The sequence below is a fragment of the Accipiter gentilis genome, chromosome Z, assembly GCF_929443795.1.
Source record: "Accipiter gentilis chromosome Z, bAccGen1.1, whole genome shotgun sequence".
In the NCBI taxonomy this organism is placed as follows: domain Eukaryota; kingdom Metazoa; phylum Chordata; class Aves; order Accipitriformes; family Accipitridae; genus Astur; species Astur gentilis.
In genome coordinates, this window is record NC_064919.1 from 2,567,162 (window position 1) to 2,591,920 (window position 24,759).

The window sequence follows — 24,759 nt, forward strand, 5'->3', positions numbered from 1 at the left end:
TTTATGTTAAATACAACTGAGATATACTTAAGATTATTTAAGGATATGGAGTTTGCAAACTTGAGTATATATAAAACCGAACTCTGTTAAGAGCATAACTGGGAAATAACAGGAAAATTTCCAGTATATGATCCTTAAACTGAGAGAACATTAGAGAGAACAAAATTGTGTCACCATATAATTAAAGACTGACAATGCACACAGACAATATTTAAGTTGGGGCTACATGTGGAATATTAATTCAGAAATTTGCTAACTTTTGAATGTCTCATTTTGCAATGTTAATAATGTTCATTTAGCATATATTATCTACTTTACAGTATCTTGGAAAGATGTAGTTGAAATTAGTTTAAATAGGTAAGTAGGACTTATAAATGATTGATGTACTTTTTTTCCTGTCTAAATGACATAATAGCAAATAACTGTGGGAGTATCTTGGATATATAAGCAGAATCACTCTCTCTGTCAAACCAAAACAATGCTTTTCCTGCTTTTATTTCAGTCACCAATGTATTATATTAGGAATAGATATGAATATTCTGAAGCATTTGCTTTTCCAGATCCAGCAGAATTCTTTTTGTGTGGTTCTCAGAGTCCCAGTTATTTTAAATTCCCAATTACCTATCAAATTAGTGCCTAAAGAAAATGTTAGAATTGCCAACTTAAATGCGTATTTTGCATTCTTTAGATGGTATGTACATAGCATTTCTTTTACTATGTCCTGCAACAGGGGATACTGACTTCTATTAGCCCATCTCATATACGACAAAGGGTTTTTTTGTGTTGCTTTTTTACTAGAGAAAAATAAAAAGTGGACAAACATAGACAAATCCAATATGCACCGACCCTTTATTCTATTAGAGCAGGCTGTTCTGCATGCATGTATAAAAATAATAATCAGTCATTAATAAACACTGAACATTTGTAATGAAGGTCTGTTTCCAAGACCAACTCAGCCTGGGCAACTTCAGTGGATTGCTATGAGATCACATATCTCAGCTGCAGAAAGGCTAAATGGAAGTTTCAATGTGCTGCAAGCCAGCTGCATCAATGTAACTTACTCGCTCTAGTCAAGCAACATCAATTTCAGGAGCAGTTATGGAGCAGTTATTATCCTCACCCTTTCTTTTATTTTTTTTTTTAAATATTATAAATTCTATTACAGAAGAATTGGAATTGGAAACATTGCTAATCAGTACCTTCCTTTTGAAGGCTAAGATTTTAAATTACTCCTGATCTATTACTGAATCTATTAGAAAAAAATCAGGTACCCTCATTCTAAAGCAGCACTTCCTTCTCTTCCCTTGGAAGGGGAAGGGATAAACTTCCTTTTGAAGTGTCTCTCTTCCCAGACACTAGTCTGAAATGAATTTGGCACTGGATCTCTTCAAAGATGCAAGGCAAGAAGAGCAGTTATTGCTGTATAAATGTGCAAAAAAGGCTCTCCAAAACACGTAACCCTTCCACATCCCCAACCCCATGCAGCACGTGCAGCACAATTACGTACTTCAGCTGCCTCATGAGCCTCAACACCTTGAAAGAGCAGCACAGGATTTTCTCTTTTTCTTAATTAATTAAAAGGACCATCTGATAGAATATGTAGCACACAATCCTAAATTAGGTTAGAGGATTAGGTTAGAGGATTTATCACGTGTAGTTTGCATGTATTCACAGAATTGAGAACAAAATTCTCATATTAAATGGGGTGTAATTTTTAAGGAGATCCATACTTAGTGTCAGAATCTGATGCCCAGTACATACTTAAACTGTCTTGTCTAATCCTTTCTGAATTCCCCTGCCAACATAACTAGATTTGTGCCACTTCTTCCACCAGCATCATTAGTTCAGAGAATCCCAGGAGTGTTACCAGATCATTTTATACACTGCCAGTGCAATGGATTTATCAAACCACTGCAAGCCAACATGAGTTAGAGCAGAGCCAAGGACATTGGAAGTTATGCTGAGGGTGGATTTGGCCATTTGCAGCACCACCATCCTGGGAAGCAGCAAGATGACTTGATGGTTTTAAAGCTCTAGTCAGTGGGACCCACTGGAGTTTTGCAAATCACCCGAGTATCTGGGCTAGTCTCCGCAAGTTAGTCACTGCACAAATGAATGGGACCACGAGTGCCATGGTGCTGACCAGCCACTGTGATTTTCCACACGCCTTTGTGTGACCATTTCTATCAAACTATTGAAGACGTGGGAAATGCTAGTACACTGATTCTGTAAATATATACATACCACCTTCTGTTTTTAATTTTACAAGATGTATTTAATCTACACAACATAATTTTGATTTTTCTAGGAGAAGGATAAATAAGACAAAAATGGATAGAAGTAATTTGCTCTTCCATATATTTTTGCTTAATGTCAGACAACATTAACATTAGCTTAAAACATCAGTTTTATTAGAGGATTTCAAAACATGTAGGCATAAGCCTTACTCAAGGAAAAACTGCTTGTGGTCATCTTTCAACTCAGTTTAACTTTAGGGTCACTAACTCTGGAAACTGCAGTGAACTATGGCTTAAGATGGGTAACAAAGATTTCCAGGAGAGAAAATACAAAGTTTAACTTAGTGCAAATGATTTACAGCACCCTCCTGAGGTGGTCACAGGCATCCAGAACTGTCAGACAACTAGAAGGCACTGGTATTGGAAAAATTTTGCCTAAAAAGTGCACTGAATCAATGCATCTGACTTCCAGGTTCTGTTAGAGGAAATTATTAACAACACAGGAGATACTAACATGTAAGGCTTGTGTAAGGCTGTGAAATTTGGACTTCTTTGGTTGCCAGAAGAAAAGTTAGCCCAATACCAAGGGTTAACAGTCAAGATTCAATCAATCATGTGGCTTGTTTGGAAGCTAACTGTTAAAAACATTTAAGCAGAGAGCTGATATGCCTCTACCATAGTTTCAAGAGTTGCTAATAAAGCCTTCATCTGTTCTCCAGGGTAAAAAACCATGCTTGCAGATATTTCTGGAAGAAACTGTGGTAGCTTTTGAAAAGTTTCTAGCTCTCTAAAATATGTATCTACTAACCAATCTGCAGAAAATGTATTTTTCATCTCAGAGTTATCATGAGCCATTACTTGAAGTACATTTGAACAAGCTACCTCTCTGAGAGTTAAAGTAAAGGGTAAAGACAGATTATAAACAGAACAAAAATTCAGCAGCATCTTATTAAATAAAAACAACCACAGATCTCTCTGCTGACTGCAAAACTCTTGTTCTGTGCGTTCACAGAAGCTTTCAATGTTTTCTTCTGGATGGACAACATTCAGAAGTTCTTGCTTTACTGGTACAGACTCAACATAATCCAGTGGCAACTCTCCATTGGAGTCCCTCTGCTGTAGAAGGACTGGTCCTGCAGGGAAAATACAAACATTAATAACAGCAGCACATTCAATTTGGCAGCCTAACAAGATTTTGGTTTGCTTGTTGCCAGAAGCTAGGAGTCTGTTTAAATTCCTTTTTGTACTAAGTTATGTTGATGTAACTGATGAGTTACACATTTGCAATATAATCTAGAACATGTACAGAGACCCTTTGTAACAGTTTCTTTACATTACTGTCTTAATTTTCTTCCCAGTTTTGCTAGGTTGAAAGCCAAGGGTTATTATACTGAAATGGAAAAGAAATTCAAATGTTGCTTATCCTAAAATTTCAAGTAACAATATGTAAAGTATGTAAAAATGTAATGTTATTACTGTTGTAAAGTTCTATTAACTATTTTGTAGACCAGATTATTTTCCCAGACTCTACTCCAAATGAAAGGCACGTTACTATGATTGTCTTTATTTTACTTTCATGGATGGTGTGGCCAACCTTGTCCTAGGTGATGCAGCAAGGTAAACAATTGAGGTAGGAATCCTAGACTCGCCCAACAACTGAGTTTCAAAATTTTGTCTTAAGAGACTTCTGAAATACAACAAGTAATTACTCTAATAAATAGATTTAAAGTAAGTAAATGGCACATGTTTTACTTGTTCAGATTATACTACACTCTTTTGGTATTTCCTGTTTATTAGTACAATGGTGCTATTAATATTCAAACCGTTTACAGACATTTTGGTAAGGCCACATCAGTAACATAGAATGAAGGCAGTTAACACACCACAGGTATCGATTTTCAAAGAGGAACACATCAGGAATCTTATGTAAGTTTGGGTTACTGTACTAAAGTAATGATGCCATTTTAGCTTGAATACATTTTAATTACCAAAAAAAGGTAATTCACCACATTACATACCCATACTAGAAGTTTTAACTTTGCTGTGATTAAAGCTGCATTGTTTTACTCCATCACCGACTATGCGATATAATTAAATTTTGGAAGCTGAAGGTTTTTTAGAGAAAGAAAGTGAAAAAGGTTTTTCCAGAGATGTGTTCTAAATTACTGAATAAATCCACATTGAATGGGTAACATGCTTTCTACCATAGTCTTGTCAGCTATTTGACAGGCCAAAACCCAGAGTGTGACAAAGGCAAAGATAAGGGTAGACACAGCCTTATAGTTGCCAGAAAACCTTGATGAATGCAGGTGCAAGTAGAGCTCTTCCCCTAGGACAACAGGATCATCCACTACCTATTCTTCACAATAGCCTAGGAAAAATGCACATCTGTCAGTGCAATGCCATTTCCAATTGAGGAACTGGACTTACTACAATATTGGCTATTGCATCACTTAGACTGATTGAACTGAACCCAGGTATTGGCTTGGCATGTCAGATACATGGTTCAGTAGATATATAAAACACCTGGGAGCCACAGAACTGAAGTGCAGCAAACACAGAGGTAGAACTGCAGAGGAATGTATTGATTATGAGCCGGTCCTTGCACAACAGACACAGAAATAGCCTTTAGGGGGCAGGAGAAGACCATAAATACAGAGGGTCTTACGCCAAGAATGAAAGAACATTTTGTTTCTCTACCTTAATTAAGTAATAGGCCATCTAAATACAGTGCATTCTTCTGCCTCATGGCTATAAAGAGAATGATTTTTATTGAAAAAATTTGGACTCGGCATATAATGCACGGAGATTAAACTGACACAGTAGGTCAATGGTAAGGATATCACAAATACTCATTTTAGTAAATGAATTAAAAGAAGTAAGAGTTGATATCCAAGACCATTCTTTGCAGTTGTTTTTTTTTTTAAAAAACCATGCTAAGTTAATTATATTGATACAGTATATTTCAAGACAAGATACAAGTTCCCTGCCACTGAACAAAAAATATTGTTCAAAACATTTATCGTGTGTCTGCCTAAGGGGCAATGTATCTTTTTTTAGAAACTAAGGCATCCCTCCCACTATTATCCCTAAACAGCAGTTATCACAATTACAATATAGATTCCTTTCTTAAACTAATTACCAAGCTAATTGTGTTCTTCAAAGACCATCACATTAATTTTCATAAATGCTGAACAAATTTATGTTGAAATACACGATTATATAGAGATTTACTGATCTATTTTTGCATCATGGTAAAAATAGATCAAAACAAAAGACAATCCTTTGCTTTGCCTGGTGACTAGGTAATCTTTATCTTCATTAATGAGTTTGGAGAATATAGTTACAATGCATATGGTGTAAAATGCAGAATAAAAACATTACCATATTGGAAAAAAATGTGAAAATCCTGGTTAATTTCATATTCAGCTGATCAAGATAAGTGTGAAAACAGTATTATTTTTATTGTGACCAAAACAGCTTGGCTTAAAAATGTTTTAAAATAAATATTTCATAATAATATTGTATTTTAAGCAACTATTAAGAAAAACACCATGAACTTCATATGGACTCAGAACAGTGGATAATTTCCCTCAACCAGTTTAGCATAAATGCACTCACCCCCATGCTGAAGTAGCAGCTTGCCAATTTCTACATGTCCATTTGACAGTGCATCATGCAAAGGAGTCACCCCGTCCACTTGACTGAGCAGGTCTACCTCTGGACAACGTTGCAAAATTTCACGGACACACACTGTGCTGCCATGGTTACAGGCTTCATGCAAAGGCGTCCAGCCAGCATAGTCTGAATTATAAATCAAGGGAAGTTTTAAAACAGCAGAAGTAGTACTAAAATGTTAATAATGTAATTCATGAGACAGCAAAACACTTTATTTTTTACTATTCATCATGGCTGCAGTGGCAGCTTGTGATTTTAAGACAAGAAATTCTATTGAAAAACATTTGAAAAAAACTAAATAGCATTTTTAAAAATCAATAGAAAATGTGATGTTAAAACACAGTTGAGTTATAAATTAACCTTTCCTCTATGTTTGCATTTTGTGTTGTTTAAAATAATAAAAGACAGTTTTAATAGTATAAATATAAACTTTATTACCAAACAGATATTAATACAGTTCTTTATCTGGCTTAATTTCTTAGTTCTATAGAGAAAATGAGTAACTTACCTTTAGCATTAATGTCTGTTCCAGGGAAAGAGAGAAGCTGAATCAATCTCTCCACTTTGTTACTTATGCAAGCTTTATGCAGGGCTGTCTGTCCTACCATAAAAAATTAATAGATTACACTAGACTAGGCAAGACAGCAACTAAAGAAAATAATCAAAGTGCCTGGAACTAGGAGACCTGGCTATATGCCAGAAAATTCAATAATGAGTAAGATTTTCCTTTATCCTGTTTAACCATCTTTTAAGAAAATTCAAAAAAACCCACAGAGCTTCTGTTCCACCAGAGATCCAGCAATGAAATTGTATTGCAAACGGTTTAACACAGGAATTATCTCCCCCCAGTTCAAGGTTTAAAGCTTCAATCACACTATAAAAGCACCAAGTGATCACAGAACACCAAAAATACTGGGTTTTGAAGCAATAAAACTTTAGAGTGCAGTTGCCCTCCCTTAAATTTATTCATGAACCTACGTTAAAATGTATGGTTCTTTTTACACAGCATTTATAGCTTAATTCAAATGAATGTTTCTGGCTAAGCACGAGTGCCTCTACACACTCAAGTATAATTCAGAACTTCAAATCCGTTAACAGATGGTTTGCTGTTCCTCAATAGGCTGTCTGACTTGGCTACAGTAGCAAGGGAGGGGGGAAAGAGAGGGAAATAAATGAAGAGGTCCTAATAATAACAATAATTAAAAAAAGAAAATCCTCTGGAAGAAAAAAATCCCAAACCTTAGTACCATATAATGCTGAAGTAAGCGTGAAAAATTGAACAGCAAGCGAGAACTGCTGCTTATATGTAAAGGCACCATTAGTCTCTGCAGAACAAACTTCAGACCTATTCTAAACACTGTTTCGCTTTCACTAAATGATTACGTTTGAACAAGAGCCAGAGGAAAATCTTGATGCCAGGTGAAAGATGATGCAACAAACATCTTAGCAATGAAAAATATCTCAGGCTAAATCTCTCAGCCTTTGCGATAAGATTTACATGGTATATTTTGTTATATTAATACCTTCACTATGTAAATCTGTCAGCTCCATACTCATTCTTTCAACAGAAGATACTACTTACAATTTTGGCAGAAGAAGAACAGAAAAAAACCCAGGATTTTTTTTTTTTTTTGCCCTAGTCCTTCAGCTCACTTTTCTTTGTAGAAGTCAGCATGTAATAATTCACATCAATTTTACTTGCAAAAGCAATAAAGAGAAAGGGAACCAATTTTAAAAATGCATGGTCTGGCTCTGTTACTGAAGCTCTCTTAAATCCCAAAAGAGGGTGAGGGTTTTTTTGTCCTTCAGTGTTTGTGATACAATTCTGGTTTTAATTTTTTGAACAATCCCAGCTTGCTTATGGCAGTTTATTCTAAGCCTCCTCTTGGGTGTCATATTAATATAGTTGTGTTTTAAGTGATATCGGTAAATTTCTGATGGTGAAGAAGACAAAAAGTAGTTCCAGCAAGTAATTCTGTTCAGGTAAAGGCTCATGTAAAGTATAACTTATTAAATTTGTGTAATAAGTAGGAACCGAATGAATTACTGCAGTGCTGTTTTATTCCTTAGGTACTTGGGTTCCAGTATAGCTAAGACAAAAGCCAAATGCCTTTCATAGTCTGGGCTGAATGCCTGGAAGAAAACAGTCCATATGCTTAACACAGCTATGTAACATAGCATACTCCTCAGTCTTTGTTCACAAAATGTCTAGGACTGAAAGAGATGAAGACTGAATTATACTTTCAAATCAGAAGACGTTGATCCTACCAAGCACAGGTTGAGGTGGATTAGCAAAGTAAGGCAGGCAAGACTGAAATGAGCTCACACAAGCTGTACACTGTATTTAATATCTGGGAGGGGGAGGGGAATGAAGAAGGCAGCTTTATTCCACCATATATACAATTCCTCCTTTCAAACAGACATCGGAAAAAAGAAACACGAACCATAAGAAAATAATTCTTGGGCATAAGCCATCATTTTAGTTCAGCATTCATCAAGACAAGTTTTTTAAATCTGAAACTGTCAATTCTAACCATATAAAGTTCTTAACATAAATTAGATATATAGAATACCTTTAGAATTTCTCTTGTAAATATGTACCTCTTCAGCCAAAAGGTAGCCATTCTTATTGGTGTGTGCGGCCTGAACTTCTGCTTTTGCTCTAAGCCTGGTTGTCAATGGAGGGCACTTACTGTCACTGAAAAGAGAGCAAAGGGGACATGTCTAAAATCACTATTTCATCTTTTAAGATAATGTATGTGTACTTAATGGTTTTAAATGTGTATGCAGAGCATACTTATTTCTATCCATTGTCAGAGTTATTTCTGAAATGTCTTAATTACATAAATTCTATGTCATTTAATTACAACTGTATTTAAAACAGTAATAAAATTAAACTACTCACAATTAAACTTTCTTTAAAGGTAATTCTATGAACAGTTCAACTTCTCTATGTACCCTTTAAATTTAATATTGGGGAAATATAACTACATCAGCCTGCATATACACTGAGATGGAAGATGGAGAGAAATGGGGAACCCCAGCCCAGAGGTGTTACAGGTTTACAATGGAGCTTTCTGTCAGTTGCAGTAATTTGTAGACAACAAAACAGGTCATATAAAGTTCAAGAAATGTGTCAGGTCAGAAGCTGTCCCCCAAAGCAGAATAAAACTGGTGATGTTATAGGTATTACTTACGGTAGATCAGGCAGCACTTTGACTTGGTTCTGCTTATCGCCGTTTAGCATCTGTAATGCCTTTTGAGACTCAGGGCATGGCCAGTGCCCTATTTTATCTTTCTCTGCTTTGTGTATCTTTCTTGTCGCATGCATTCCTACCTCTTGCAAAGCCCGGGAATAGGAACAGACCTGTTGCAAAAGTAACAATTGCAATTACTTTGTATACAGTAAATTAAAATTTTCTTTTGTTGCACTTCATGCAAAGCATTCATCCACCACCCACAGTTTGTTGTATCTAAGTTTTTAAAAATATGATCCCTAAATGATTGCATATATGGATTGTTTAAAGTTGTCTTCTGCAATCTTTTTTTATGTTCTTATAATTTACTTTTTATGCTGGCCTCTGAGGTGAGTGGGTTTGGTCTGATCCAGAAAGTGGGAAATTTCTAGACCTCTCTCTTCAGTTTTTGGTAGCTAAGAAAATTTTGATCACTTTAGCTGGACATAAGACTGAATTAAAGCTAATTGATTCTCAGGTACTTAATTTAAGTATTTACAAGCTTCCTGCTCCCAACACAGGGAGCAAAACCAAGGGAGCAATGTGGTAAAGAAATACTCACTCCCCTCTCCCCTCCTTCATCTCTTCTAAGATGAGGGCTTGGATAAAGCCTTTGAGCATTGTGAAGGCAATAAGCTAGTTATCTCTTAGGTGATCTCTCATTATTAGGATAGCTTTGGACGTTGTAGATATTTTGGCTTCTTTCCAGTAATACAGAGCTTCCAACCCACCTATACCGCTCATTTTAAAAAGTCATATAAGTTTCTGCAATTTGGCAAAAGCATAGGAAAAACTCCAGTGAGGGGACTCTTTCAATGATTGCACTATGATTATATCTGAAGAAAAATATTAAAGAAGGCTTTGATTATCTAGCAGATCACTGTAGATTCTGCAGGCAACTTACAATGAGTGAGGGACACCTTACTTGCAGCTTCATTGTACATTTACCACCAGAGAGAAGCAGGTCACTATTTGAACCCATAGAAAAACCTAGCGGGTAAGATGCTGTTTGAGAAGAGCTGGGAAGATTGGACAAGAGTTAGTATTTATTGTATGGAACGAAAAAGGAGGCACAGTAATGCTAAGAAAAGCCACAAAAAGCACATGAACTTGTTTCAGGCACTATGAAAATTTACATTTAAGGAGTTCCAGAGAGTGATCAGTAGTCATGGCAATACTAAAAATAGCAATTGCTGCTGCATATGTGTTGGCAACATACGTTAAATATTAGATACATAGTTGGTTTATTTTTAAAATTCTGACAGTCTTTTGTTCCAGCTCTGTTTAAACACAATGTATCAATAAACAATTATGTCTGTTCACAATAAACTCCTGTAAAATTCAGGAAACCGTATGTATAGAAAATGTATAAAGGTGTAAATTTGTTTTTCTTTGACTCTACCTGCAGAATTTTAGGACATCCAGAAACAGTTGTGGATTCCATATTCTGTTTAGTTGTTAGTATTACGATTTCTCATATGAGGCTCTAAGATAGGGCATGTCATTACTGTGTGATCTCCCTGATTTGCCTGCAACCTGCCAGCAGTCATGGTTTTGAGAATTTCTTTCACAGTTTTCATCATGTATTTCCTCACCAACTACCACAAATTGTGATTTGAAGGCAGGAAAAGGTTTGCAAGTAGGAGAAAGTTTTTAAGAGGCGAAATTCACAGGAATACACTGTGGTTCAAAATCATAAAATCTTTTATGTAACAAATGCTTGGACCCAGTAGAATTATGGACTGCCACCTCTTAAAAAAATCTGAAGGAAAAGATAACCCAGGAAAATCACACTATATTTGGCATTCTCCTTAATTACAAATGTAACATTGCAATAACATACTTATATCAGAGATTATTTTAAAAAACTTTCATTGAGACTTTTCATGTTAACTGCATCTAAACAGATTAACCAGGTGTTATGAACTGTCTGGCAAGAAAAATCTTACCATTGTTTTGAACCCAGATCTTGGGCAAAAAGAAAGTTAAATGCAGTAGAGTCTATCTACAGGTGGAAGACAATGCATGCAATGAGTATGACCTTAGAACACAAAAGAAAGGTATTTTCCAAGACTTTCATGAATCCAATTACTTGTAAAATATTTAAGTGTAATAGGTTATTAAGGAGTAGAGAGTTACTTACTATTTTCTGAAGAGAAAGAGGTTCTGTAGAAATAGGTACATTCCTCTGTAAACACATTTTTTTAAAAACTGCTTCTGCGACAAACATTTGAAGCCAGAGGGATGGTATGGAAAAAATGAACATTTTTAATTCACTCATTGAAAAATCTGGATAAAAGCAAAGGGGAAAAAAAGGAGCCTTAAAATGAGAATATAAAAACCTGTACATCTAGAGTTATCTAGAAGATAGCTCTTCCAGACATTTTCTTTCTGCTTTTGCAGATTCAGAAGCTATTCTCCACAAAAATTACTAAAAATACTCATATTAAAAAAGATTTTATCCATCATCTGATAATAAGACCAGTTTCTAAGAGAATGGTCAACAGATTTTGAAAGGCAAAGCACCACTTTTTATGTGAAACTTTAAAAAAACCCACTCTAAGTACAATCTTATAAAAGTTTGACCTTGATTTTGAGAATTAAATTATTTATTTGGGAAGTTATGCAAGTGGTCACCTTTAAAATCTCTAAGTGACATAATACAAACACCATTCAGATAAAATGGGTAACACGTGAACAAAGAAATCTACAAGTAATGTAGGGTGACCTATAAATGCTACATTAAAAGTGACTGTAAGCAAATTTCAGCCCCATTAAGATGCACCAAATAGTTCAGTTTAAAAAATGAAAACAAAACAGTGGCAGAATGTCCTGGTTTCAGCTGGGATAGAGTTAACTGTCCTCCTAGTAGCTGGTACGTTGCTATGTTTTGAGTTCAGTATGTGAAGAATGTTGATAACACACGGATGTTTTCAGTTGTTGCTCAGTAGTGTTTAGACTAGTCAAGGATTTTTCCGCTTCTCATGCCCAGCCAGGGCACAAGAAGTTGGCACAGGACACAACCAAGGCACCTGACCCAAACTGGCCAACGGTGTATTCCAGACCATGGGACGTCCCATCTAGTTCAGGAACTGGGAAGTGGGGGCAGGGATTCGCCGCTCGGGGACTGGTGGGGTGTTGGTCGGCGGGTGGTAAGCAATTGTCCTGCGCATCATTTGTGCATTCCAATCCTTTTATTACTGCTGTTGTCATTTTATTAGTGTTAACATTATCAATATTAGTTTCTTCTTTTCTGTTCTATTAAACCATTCTTATCTCAACCCACGAGTTTTACCTCTTTCTCCTGATTTTCTCCCCCATCCCACTGGATGGGGGGGAGTGAGTGAGCGGCTGCGTGGTGCTTAGTTGCTGGCCGGGGTTAAACCACGACACAGAATAATGTGTATCTGTATCTTATCTATCTCAATATGTATCAGGCATATGTCTGGCCTACCTCTCTTTTTTTGAAAAGGAGACAGAATGACTGATTTTTCTTAGGGTGATATTTGTATTTTGATTCTAGCAAAATAATTTTGTCAAAATAGCAACTGTAACAGGTGGAAAGCAAGGTCTGCCATGAGGAAGAAAGTATTTATTGAGAGAATATTCTGTTCTGCTAAGAAGTGCTCATACATCAACTGGTCTGTAGACTCAATTGAAACAGAAACACAAGTTTTGAGACTACAGTTTTTATACTCTAACAGTGACAGAATTTAGGAGAACTCTGCAACATTTTTTTGGGCTTTAAGTGCTGTAGACTGAACCAAGCAGCCGTGATCACCAATAGGTCAAAGAATCTTTACTCTTTATAATCAGATTGTGAATGTTGTTCTTGTGAATGCTCTCAATGGAGGACAACATTGAAAGTGTAATCTTCCATTTGTGCACAGGAAAGTAAGAAAATCTTACAGAAAGACATATCCAAGATTCTCCCTTACATGAAAGCTAGAAAATCCACTGGAGAGGTGGCAATAGTAGTAGATACTAAAAGCTCCATTGATTTAAATACTATAAAGTTCCAACTGATTTGGCCTCTTAAGATTTAAGGCAGGCTAGAACGGTTCTGATAATTTGCTTTCCATAAGACTAGGGTGGAACTATTTGTCTAGACATTAAGATTTTAGTTTAATCTTTTCAGCATAGTTCTTCTCAAGTGTCCAGGTAGGAGAAGACAGATACACTTTAAATGAAGCCTACGTACACCTATCACTAGAGAAAATAATGACTGAAACCAGGATATCCATACAAGTGTAACAGCCGAGTTACAGTTTTCCTACTACTTCCTAATAGGGGGGAGGGGAGGAGGGGCAGGCTTTGGTGGGAATTAAGTTTGAAAATGTAATTAAAAACATTCAGTAGTTTTCTTATTTTTTGGTCTTTTGAGTTCCTCATCTCCTAGTTGCCAAAAGGACAGATACCTCAACCGACATTTCATGTGAAATGATAATGGTTCATTTGAGTCATGACATTTCTTTTTACCTAGTGTATTTAATGAAGAGGAACAACAGTGATTCAAGGGACTAGCTGGAATTTTCCCCCAGCCCCCAAATAAAGTCCATTAAGTCTAAGGATTTGGAATGAGACACTGAAATGTTTCATTGAAGTCTGTATGGGTCAAAGAGTTCAGCATAGCTTTTGGACTTATGGCTGAAGGGTCTTTAGCAAACAAGATCAAGTTTGTGGAGTGAAAAATTTCACCTGAGAATTGGCCTGAGCTAAGGTGTGCCCAATTGCCTCTCTGAAGTTATGGCTTATTATATGCTTAAAGCTCTTCCTAAACTGACAAGAGAGCTCCAAAGATTTTTTTTTTTCTTCTTCACACTGTGTAGTCTTGCTTTCACATTAACACCTACTGAGATTTATTTAGAGATATTTTAGTAAGAAAGCCTGTTCTATTTGGTCTTTGCTTGAGACAGACAGGCAGAAAGACAGACACATACACACAATAAAACAGTTTCTTGTGTATATACACATCACACCATAAGACTGCAGAGCTGCAACAGAAGGTAAAAAATAACTTGAAAGTAAACTGAGGATTTAAGTTAGGACTTCAGTGGATCTGATTAAAAGACTTTGAGAGGCCTTTCAAACACTTACCATCACATGAAACGGCAAGGTACTGTGCCAAATCACCAGCTATTTCATGAAACACGTTTCTGTCCATAAGCAAACTTGAGATGACCCAATATTCCACTACAGTTCCAAGAATTGCATTTAATAGACCAGCTATTTCACATCTGAAAGCCTAAAGGAAAAGAAAAAAACCAAACTAAACCAAAAGAGTATCTATACACCTGTAGCGTGTAAGAAATTCACACTGATAATGTACCAATAATAACACTAGAGAACTTCCTTAGATAAAAGCCCACTCTGTTGCCACATCACCTCTTCACTGGCTTTTCTTCTGCTGCTCAAAAGCTAACTGTTGCAGCCAGGTCAACAAAATTAATATGCTATTGATGCCACATGAATTAACATTTGGCATTGCAGAAATAAAAGTTATTTGAAAACATGCAAAATGGGATCAAAGCTTATAAGTACGAAGTGTGATTTCTTTTTAAATTGTTTTAACTGTAAGATTTCAACTACTGCATTTATGCTAGTTAACCTTGTGTTTAATTTGACAATTACAGGGATCTTATTCTACCTGCTATATTACAACTCTTTTTTCCCAAAGATTTCATCATGATGTGAAAGCTCCTTTTGTGACTAACCATGTATGTCTGTGCCAAAAGGAAAAAGGATGCAAGGTGCTAGTTTCCTGCATAGAAAGAACTTTGGCAGCCAGTTTGTGGGATCAGGAAACTGTCTTCTGCCACCAAAAATTCCAAAGAGACTAGCAGTGGCAAATTTAAAAAGAACATACTTATAGGTATTAGCCTTACCTTTTTCTCCCCTGAACCTCCACAAAATGGTCATGTGTAGACAAAAAAGCCAAAGCGCATTTTGTTTGGAGGCATCAAGACAATATACAGCACTTTAACATGCTATCCAGAAAGTACTGTGAGACAGATGAAGTTACTTGTTCATCCACATGAGCACTTCACTTCATCAGTAGTGGTTGGTTAAAGCACTGCTTCTAGTGTCTGAGTTAGGCTGTGCAAAGTCAAGTCAGATCTGTCTACTCAACACCTTTCTGTGCCATGTAAAAATACTTTATGCAATGATCCTGAAATAAGTTATTCCTCTGACCACATGTACAACCACAGAAAATTCAGTATTTGTATGTCAGTTTTGAAAGTGTAAATTGGAAGAATACCTGCACCACAGTAGGAACACATGCATTCATTTGCACAAAGACACCTACCTAAGGCTCTTCCAGAGAATCACTACTGTTACACTAGGGCACCAGCCAATACAGTGCATTCTAGTGAAAGAGAATGAGTACTTCAGAATGGACAATTTTGGATAAGAGGTAAATAGAACTGAGTAAGTACTTACTTATTTGTCAGCTTTAGATTTTATAGAATTACTTAAAGGAAACAAAACTTTTCTGTCTTTTGTTGTGGTCTCACACCACAGTCAATGGTTTGTCTGATACTCCTTTGAGAACAAAACATGTTCCAGGTTGGTTTAAAATAATTTAACAGGATTCCCTCAGAAGCTGGAAAACACCAAGGACTGAAACAGATTGAGCTTCATCAATAAATCAGAGAGACTATGTAAGAGCAACAGAGACTGTGACACAGGTAAGATTTATAATAAAAAGATTACAAAGTAATTTGTCGAAAACCTACAGAAATACTGTCCCTACAGTTAATAGACTTACTTGTCATTCAAAAGAAAAGGAATAAACACAACTACAAAGAAACATTGTGTAGGGAGGCAGTATAATCTCCATCACTGAAGGCTTTTAAGAACTGGCCTGGCAAAATCTGTTAGGACAGATCTCTGAGATTGCTTCCAGCCCTACTTCCTCTTACTCCATTAAGCACTACTTGATTTGGTTTGCCTCTTGCTTTACTGTATCATAATACTTTACTGTAGATGAACTGTGGGATCCCATAGCAACACAAATCTGAGAACATTGATATGGCATGTCAAGAACGTGAAAATATTTTTTTTCAACTAAAATTGAAATATTTTAAAAGCTACATTACTTCCTACCTTCTGAAGATTCAGGAATAGAAACTGAAGAACTAATTTAAAACATCCAAAATGCATTTAAATTTCCCTTTAGTACGCACACCTCTTTTATCACTGGACCCCAAAGCAAAATACTGGGTGAATAAAGTAATTCCATCAATAGCTCTTTGCAGGAAATAAATGACACAAATGCAGTAAATAAGCACAATTTTAACAGAGGTTAAGTGACAGGATCAAGGACATATGGATGTAATCTGAGGTAAATACAGATGCAAAGCACTAGTATTTACATTCTTTTTCTTGTTTTTAAATCACAACACTGTATTACTTCACCTATGAAATATCTTCAAGGAAAGAGATGGGGAGTGAAAGTTGACCTTGATGCAGCAGATTGAAATAATGACTTTTAATACTGCAAATATTAATAATGTTTTGCAGTCAAATATATAGTTGCATGTTAAATGTGGCTGATACATGAGTTGCAACTACTTTTGCTCAGCTAAGTATCTGCACACTGACAAAGACAAACCAGATCCTTCCAACTGGCGTAGGCTTGGTTGACATTTTGGTAAAACAACGGTAGTACAAACCAAGAACTTCTCCTTAATATTTTGAAATAAATGGGTCCATTCTACAAGCTAGGGGGAAATGCTTCAATTTACTGCAAGTATCATCTGTTCTAAAAACATTTAAATATTAACATCTTAAAAATATTTTCATTTTCAAGCACAAAACAATACAAACATAGTAATGAAAACACAACCAATATTAAAAAGGAAAAAGAAAGAAGCATTTGCATGAAGCATGAGAATTGCTATCATGTATGACAGCACCAAGGCTTGTTCTTTTTCCTACTCTACCCCCCTCAAGCAACTGGTCTGGGGGTGTGCAAGAAGTTGGGAGAGGGCACAGCCAGGACAGCTGACCCAAAATGACCAAAGGGATATTCCACGCCATATAAACAGTGTGCTCAGCAATAAAAGCTGGGGAAAGGAGGAGGAAGGGGGGACATTCAGGGTTATGGTGTTTGCCTTGCCAAGTAACTGCTACATGTGATGAAGCCCTGCTTTCCAGGAAGCGGCTGGACATCTGCCTGCTGATGGGAAGCACTGAATGAATTCCTTATTTTGCTTTGCTTGCTTTGCTGGTGCGCGCAGCTTTGCTTCACTGATTAAACTGTCTTTTTCTGAACCCATGAGTGTTTGCCCTTCCAATTCTCTCCCTCATCCCGCTGTGGGGTGGGTGAGGGAGCGGCTGGGTGGGGACTTACCTGCCAGCTGGGGTCAACCTACTACACCATGCACAGCAAATTAAGTAAGATCCAGTTAAATCTTTTTTCAAAACTCTCTTGTTCTTATTGTTGAGAATCAAAGCTATCTCACGGAGAAAAGCATTGAAGTGGGAAGAGGCTGTTGACTGTGTTAGCATACAAAGGTCACATCAGTACAACTGATGTCTGCCAGCTTAGCAAATGCAATTGCTACATTGCTGTTCCATTTAATGCTCTGCCAAGTCAAGTACAGTGCTACAGTGACGGAAGTTTCACAGTGTGTTTTAGTACACATAAAAGTTCTTATACGAAAGCTTTTAAGTCATAGGAAAACTCAATTTAACTTTTCTACTTTGAATTAGAGAGTTATTTTAGAGTTGTTCTTTAGAGTTCTTTTTCATGTGGTGTAAATGTTTTTAGGGTTATGCAGTACCCCAAAAGTGCCTATAACATACTTCCAGGAAGCTACTGGAAGTGCCAGATAAACCAAAAAGACATTTAGTTCTACAAATTTACAGCACACAAATTTATAGCAGGTAAAGATACCTAAAACATGGAAGAAAACAAGTTAGAAATATGCAAGATGACGCAACTAAAAAAATGGAATTAATGCCTTTTTCACTCCTTTGTCAGGTTATGTAAGACAGCTTTTTTTTAAAAAACACGAGCACTATCAGGGATGATTTCCAATACCATTTGTGACATTGTGAAAAGCCATGCAATAGCTCAATGCTACTCAAAGTGTTATAAGCAATATACACATTCCTTTGTAAATTCTAAAACTGAATTAACAGCTTTGATTCAAGGAACCTTGACCAGGAGTTTCTGCATCAAACCTATTTAAATAATGTAATAAATAATAAATGTTATTTAAATTAAAATTATATTCAATATTGATTTGAAGATCTCAAGTGATGGAAAAACTTCTATATTCTTTGGCAGCACATTTTTAACTACAAGGATAGTGTATCAGTTTGATTTCACCTAGTTGTCCCAGCAGATTAACACAGTCATAAGCAAAGGCATCCAACTTCCTGTCACTAATTTTATTCTGGTACTTTCAAGATGAAGTAAATTTTATCTAACACAAGAAAGCAAATGCACTTATATATGTAACTTAAATTTTTATAGCCCTTCATTCTTTCTTTTTCTTTTTATCTGATATAGGTTATAACAGGTCTGAAAAGTGAAATACCTCCAGAGTATGTAAGCCAAAGGAACCAGTAATTCAGAATTTCAGCATGGATTTTCTCACTTCGAATACTGTAACTGTTTCTGGATTGCTCTTGTTACGCACACACACATAATATATATGTACACCCATATATACAAAAACCATAATTTTGCAACAAATCAGCACTAGAGAAGAGGAAACATTCACCAATATTTTCCCTCCACTTCAGTGCTGATTTGTTACAATCTCTTTGAATTACAAAAAAAAAAAATCTGATTCTAAAAATCTGGAAAAAAAAATATTGCCCACTTTTACCACTTAGAAAAGAATGTGTTAGATATGCTCAAAAAAAGAATTTAATTAAATTATTCATCTGGTTTTATTTATAGGTATTTTCACTGGAAAATTGCATTGAAGTTTGGTATATCACAGTTGGCATGTTTATTTCTTCCTACGAGCTAACACACTTGTGTAAGCTCAGAAACATGGTCACACCTTCACACTGTGGTATAAACCACTTAAATTTCTGTGCCCATGCAGATAGTAAGAATACCCAAAGTAATTCCTTTCATTTGGGTTTCTAAATAGCCTTATGTGTTTCTTGTCAATATGTTGCCTCTTAAGCAAACACTTTTAAAAACAAAACTGATAACAATGACTCACACCCTTAAACTGAAGACAAGAAGTAAAATTTTGCATCCAATATGCCTTATTAAATGACATGGAAATACTATGGTATTATTTATGTATCTCTATAATAACAAAAAAAGAAGGAGAAAAGAAAACAGTTCTGCCTGGATAGCTAGGGAGGATCTGCTCCTTTGGCTTTCTTAATGACATTTTCAACTATGTCATGGAATTTTAAATGGAGTCTCTGAATATGTGGAGAAATCAGTATATCAAGTTTTAGTGTAACAAAATTGAGAGTGCAGAAAAAAGGATAATGAAAAGTTTTGAATGTAAAAATATGGGGTTTTTTTTAGAGTTTATTTTTGCAAAAAAATGCAAAGGGAAAGAAAATGCAATATATAAATATGAAATTAAGGAATAAGGCTATAAGAAAGAACATACAACACTGCAGATACTATGAGGCAACAAGCTGCTTTTTAAGGCTAGAATTCATATCTGCAGGGATATTGTACATTACAGTGCATAAGATCAAAGTGGGAAAGCAATAGGCATCTGGGTTTTGTGCTGAAAGTACAATTTTTATATGTATGTATATAAAGAAAATAGAATCTAAACAAGAGGTAGGTCTCTGTGTTTTATGTTATGTTTTATTCTTCTTTTAAGTTTATTTTTCATACATGTACTACACTCTATCTGACACAAGTGATTATTCTGCTTATGCAAAGAATGGTTTATGAAAAAGATATGGCTTACAGTGCTGGAACTTGTCAAAAGAAGGCATAGTAGAAAAAAGAAAATGGTGCCTACACTTAAACTGCAGATTCAACACCAGGAAACATATGAAAGCAGACTCATTTTCCAAAGAAACAGAATGGCCACTGACGGCAACTGAATGCGTGCCTGCTTGGTGCTCAGTACCTTTGAAAAGGTAGGTTGTTTAAATATAAATATGGTTATAGAAGCCTAATTTTAGGCACTTTTTTAATATCTTGACCAAGGATAAAAGGCAGCACTGTTTCAGAATGTCTTGCTTTGATAGCCCTCAAAAAAGGTAGGAGGTCTGGCTAGGTAAGATGAGTGAAGCTCTCATTATGTTTAATCTTTCTGCTTTCTTAACATAATGAACTAGTAGGTATTATATTGAAAGTGCTTTTTTCTCTGGAATACTTGATTTTCTATTGTTGTTCTGTTATTGTATTGAAAAAGTGAATGAAGTACCTATTTATTCTGTGCTTTCACAATAATTTAAAAGAGAACGCAGAGACAGCAGTAAGTTTGTATTTTATGTGAGAATGTAGAAGTCAAAGATGTTTTACAAGGCCTCTAGCTTCTGAAAAGAAAGAGGTGGTATAGAGGACACTCAGTATCTTTCAGGTCAATGTCCTGCTGGTCAGCAGGTCACAGAACAGCAATTAAGTTGCCTTCAATTCCATTTTTATGAAAAGACCTAGGGAAGATACCAAATGAAACTAAAGGACTTGGGAAGAAAACTGGGGCATTTATTAAAATAAAAAAAATGCATATCTGTAGAAAACAGCAAAAAACTATTAGTTTTGTTAGCTTTCTCCTTCCAACATTTCCTGAATACAATCACTGTAAAATAAGATAATCCCCTCTTTCGTTACACCTTATTGTTTGACAGGATGTATTAAGCTGGTATCCCTAATGACTACAGTAATACCTGCTGGTAAGGGCATGTGAACATCTGAATGTAGCCAACAAGCTACTCATGACTCGTTTCTTCTCTACAGATCAATATGAGAATCTTATGGATCAATTCATTTCCTTTAGTGGAGCAAAAACCAGCATGCTTCACAACAAAAGGCAGCTATAACAAGCAGCTGTGATACTTACATATAATTCCTCACAAAGGAAGGAACAAAGGGAATGCCTTTAAGAAAAATATGTCAGTCTTCATTATTTTATAGTATAAAATACATACTCACATCATTTTTTCTGGTCAATTCTCTATGGGAAAGTATGGCCCAATCTGCTAGAATATGTATGCGTTTGCTAAAAAGCACTGAGGTTTCGCTTCCCAGCCAAAAGGTCTCCACAAGAACTGTCTGTGGCACGACTTGCTGATGCTGTGAATTGGTCCCTTCAACCAAACTGTAAAAAAAGAACGTGAAAAAACCTAAATCTTTATGCCACTTTGATTACTATAGTTACCAGACAGAAACCTTGTCTTCTGTCAAAACACACACAGGTTTGGCAATTTTTAAGTATGGAAAGATCAGACACAATTTCTGATGAATAATAAGTAAAATAATGATGACTATTACAGTCAGACTGAAGGAATTCTAATATTGTGCTAATATTACATAAAGTGAAGGCTGCTTTTATGTAATATTGTGCTAATATTACATAAAGTAAAGGCTCCCTTTATGTATTGGGCTTGTGTGGCAAGGTTTTGGTACCAGGGGGGCGACAGGGGTGGATTCTGTGAGAAGCTGCTAAAAGCTTCCCCCACGTCCGGTGGAGTCAAAGCCAGCTGGCCCTAAGACAGACCTGCTGCTGGCCAAGGCCAAGCCCATCAGCAATGGTGGCAACGCATCTGTGATAACATATTTAAGAAGGGAAAAAAGTTGCTGGGGCACAGAAACTGCAGAGAGACGAGTGAGAACACGTAAGAGAAATGACTCTGCAGAACCCCAGGTCAGTGCAGAAGGAGGGGGAGGAGATGCTCTAGGCACCAGAGCAGAGATTCCCCTGCAGCCCATGGTGAAGACCATGGTGAGGCAGGCTGTCCTCCTGCAGCCCAGGGAGGTCCACGGTGGAGCAGATATCCACCTGCAGTCTGGGGAGGACCCCACGGTGGAGCAGGGGCATGCCTGAAGGAGGCTGTGACCCCCTGGGAAGCCTGCGCTGGAGCAGGATCCTGGCAGGAGGTGTGGCCCCGTGCAGAGAGGAGCCCACGCTGGAGCAGGTTTGCTGGCAGGACTTGTCACCCTGTGGGGGACCCACGCTAGAGCAGCCTGTGCCTGAAGGACTGCAGCCCGTGGGAGGGACCCATGCTGGAGCAGTTTGTGAAGAACTGTAGCCCGTGGGAAGGACCCAGGCTGAAGTTTATGGAGGACTGTCTCCCATGGAAGGGACCCCATGCTGGAGTAGGGGGAGAGTGAGGAGTTCTCCCCCTGAGGAGGAAGGAGCAGCAGAGACAACATATGGCAAGCTGACCCCAACCCCCATTCCCTGTCCCCCTGTGCCACTGGGAGGAAGGAGATGGAGAAAATTGGGAGTGGAAACAAGGCGGGAAGAAGAGAGTGGTGGGAGGAAGGTGTTTTACGATACAGTTTGATTTCTCATTACCCTATTCTGGTTTGATTGGTAATAAATTAAATTAATTTTCCCCAAGTTGAGTCTATTTTGCCCGTGATGGTAATCGGTGAGTGATCTCTCCCTGTCTGTATCTCAACCCATGAGCCTTTGGTTGTATTTTCTCTCCCCTGTCCAGCTGAGGCGGGGAGTGATAGAGCGGCTTGGTGGGACACCCCAGCCGGGGTCAGCCCACCACACTTCACTATATAAAGGCAGAGCAAAGCCAAGACTTTTTTTATACTTCATAAACGAAGGAAAGATAATTTTCTCTCTAGCAAAGATAACTGTTAATTAAATTATAGATTATATACAGAATTATATAATTATATACAGAAATGCATGTCGAACTGTGAAAAAATACTAAAGTATTAACCTATAAAACCCACCTTTTTGTCAGAAACTCTACTTCAGCTTTTATTAACTCAAAGAAAAACTTCAATAATGTTTTGTGAACTATCCTCTGTTCATCTCCTCTCCCTGAAACTGAGACTGCACAACAAATGTTTTTGCAATAAAGGCAAGACCTGAAAAATAAACACCAAAAAATCCATTTGTATGACAGAAATCACAGTCTGATGTATCGGCAAAAAAGTCAGCTTTGACTTTTGACAATTTTGACAAGGAAATACCTTGCTCCCCAGCAACATTCATAATTTTAAAGCCTAACTTTCTGGTTTTAATTTTTTAAAAAAATACAGCTTTAACATGTTTGTGACTATAATACAGTGTAATTTTGTATTACAGTGTAAACTAAATGATTTAACCATATTTTTCTGTCTCTACTTGAGGTACTGTACAATTACTGAATTTAACAGAACTTCTTTAAAATCCTTTAATTAGAAGGTAATCTTGTAATATCTTACAGGTATTATAAAATCGTACAAACCTTAGTTCAGCTAACAGTTCACACATACTGTTTGACAGGACTACAGTTTGTGATCAAGCCATATGATTGTCTATCATGATGGAGGTAATTTTGAAGTAAAGTGAGAACACATTTTTTTGGCTAGAATTTTGAGTACTGGAACCACCAGGTATACAACTGCTGGGTATTCACATTCTGCTATTAAGTACTAAAAGATAAAATACTTCATTTACAAGATAAATTCTCTTCCATTCCCTATGACATGTTCCTAATAAAAACTATTAAATGTCCAATTACAGTGATTCAAGTACAGTGATTCAATGCCCTTCAAGACTATAGACATACTTACAATCATACACATTCATGTATCTGTAATCATGGTTGTATCAAAGTATTTAAATGTTACGTAAGATTTTATGACAGTACTAAGAAGAGGTACAGTTTCTCTTTCAAATGAAATGAAGAATAAATTTCTATTGATGTAAATTACAAAAAATGAGTTCTCAAGCTAAAGCATAGACTACCCAAACAGCTCCTATGTACTGAGTCTTGTATTTGTAGATGTACAGGATATAATCAGACTTCCTGAACAAGACGGCAAAGTTTATGATTAAAATCAAAATATAACATGAAGCTTCATGGTTGGTAAGATAATACTGGAATTTGCTTTGTAATTGCAGATATGTATGTGCGTGTGTGCTTATATATATATACATACACAACAGCAATAGTACGTAACTTATTCTAATTTGTGGAAAGCTTAAAAAATAACATAAATAATTTTTAAAAAAGGAAGGAGGAGAAGAAAATGTACATTTTTTTCCTTTCCAAAAAAAAACCCCTTTGCCTGTGAGCTGACACTTAGATAAACATAAAGTGCAAGGTCCAAATCTGTTACAATTCTAGACTTTCACATACAGTTAACTTGTTCTGGTGAAAATGAGACTTCGATACAATAGAATTCCAACTCTCCTCCCCCGTCCCTGAGTTTGGAGTAACATAACAACTATTGCATCAAACACCTCATTAAACTTTCTTACCTTACAAGCATCTCTAGCAAGGACCACGTGCCTTTCTTACAGACAGGACACTGAAGAATATCCAAATAATACTTTAGCATAGATGGGGACTTCCAAGGAGGATCATATTGGAGAACAAGGTACAAAATGTGATGAAGTTTAACATGAAGTATTGCATCGGTATTTTCCTGTAATGAAATGAGAAAATAATATTGGCTCCATACTGGCCAAAGATCCATAATC

The 24,759-nt window shown here is 36.5% G+C and overlaps 1 protein-coding gene across 1 annotated transcript in view; it reads right to left on the minus strand.

The window, feature by feature from the left end:
* Positions 1-2,351: 2,351 nt before the first annotated feature.
* SLF1 (SMC5-SMC6 complex localization factor 1) overlaps positions 2,352-24,759 on the minus strand; it is a 41,693-nt gene continuing 19,285 nt past the window's right edge. The window contains exons 9-18 of the mRNA XM_049795676.1: positions 24,538-24,704; positions 23,019-23,156; positions 21,258-21,423; positions 14,249-14,396; positions 11,295-11,440; positions 9,113-9,282; positions 8,489-8,613; positions 6,424-6,516; positions 5,859-6,041; positions 2,352-3,370 (exon numbers count right to left, since the gene is read on the minus strand). Of these exons, the coding sequence (XP_049651633.1) occupies positions 2,886-3,370; positions 5,859-6,041; positions 6,424-6,516; positions 8,489-8,613; positions 9,113-9,282; positions 11,295-11,440; positions 14,249-14,396; positions 21,258-21,423; positions 23,019-23,156; positions 24,538-24,704 (1,821 nt within the window). The 3' untranslated portion in view covers positions 2,352-2,885. The remainder of the gene's footprint in view (positions 3,371-5,858; positions 6,042-6,423; positions 6,517-8,488; positions 8,614-9,112; positions 9,283-11,294; positions 11,441-14,248; positions 14,397-21,257; positions 21,424-23,018; positions 23,157-24,537; positions 24,705-24,759) is intronic.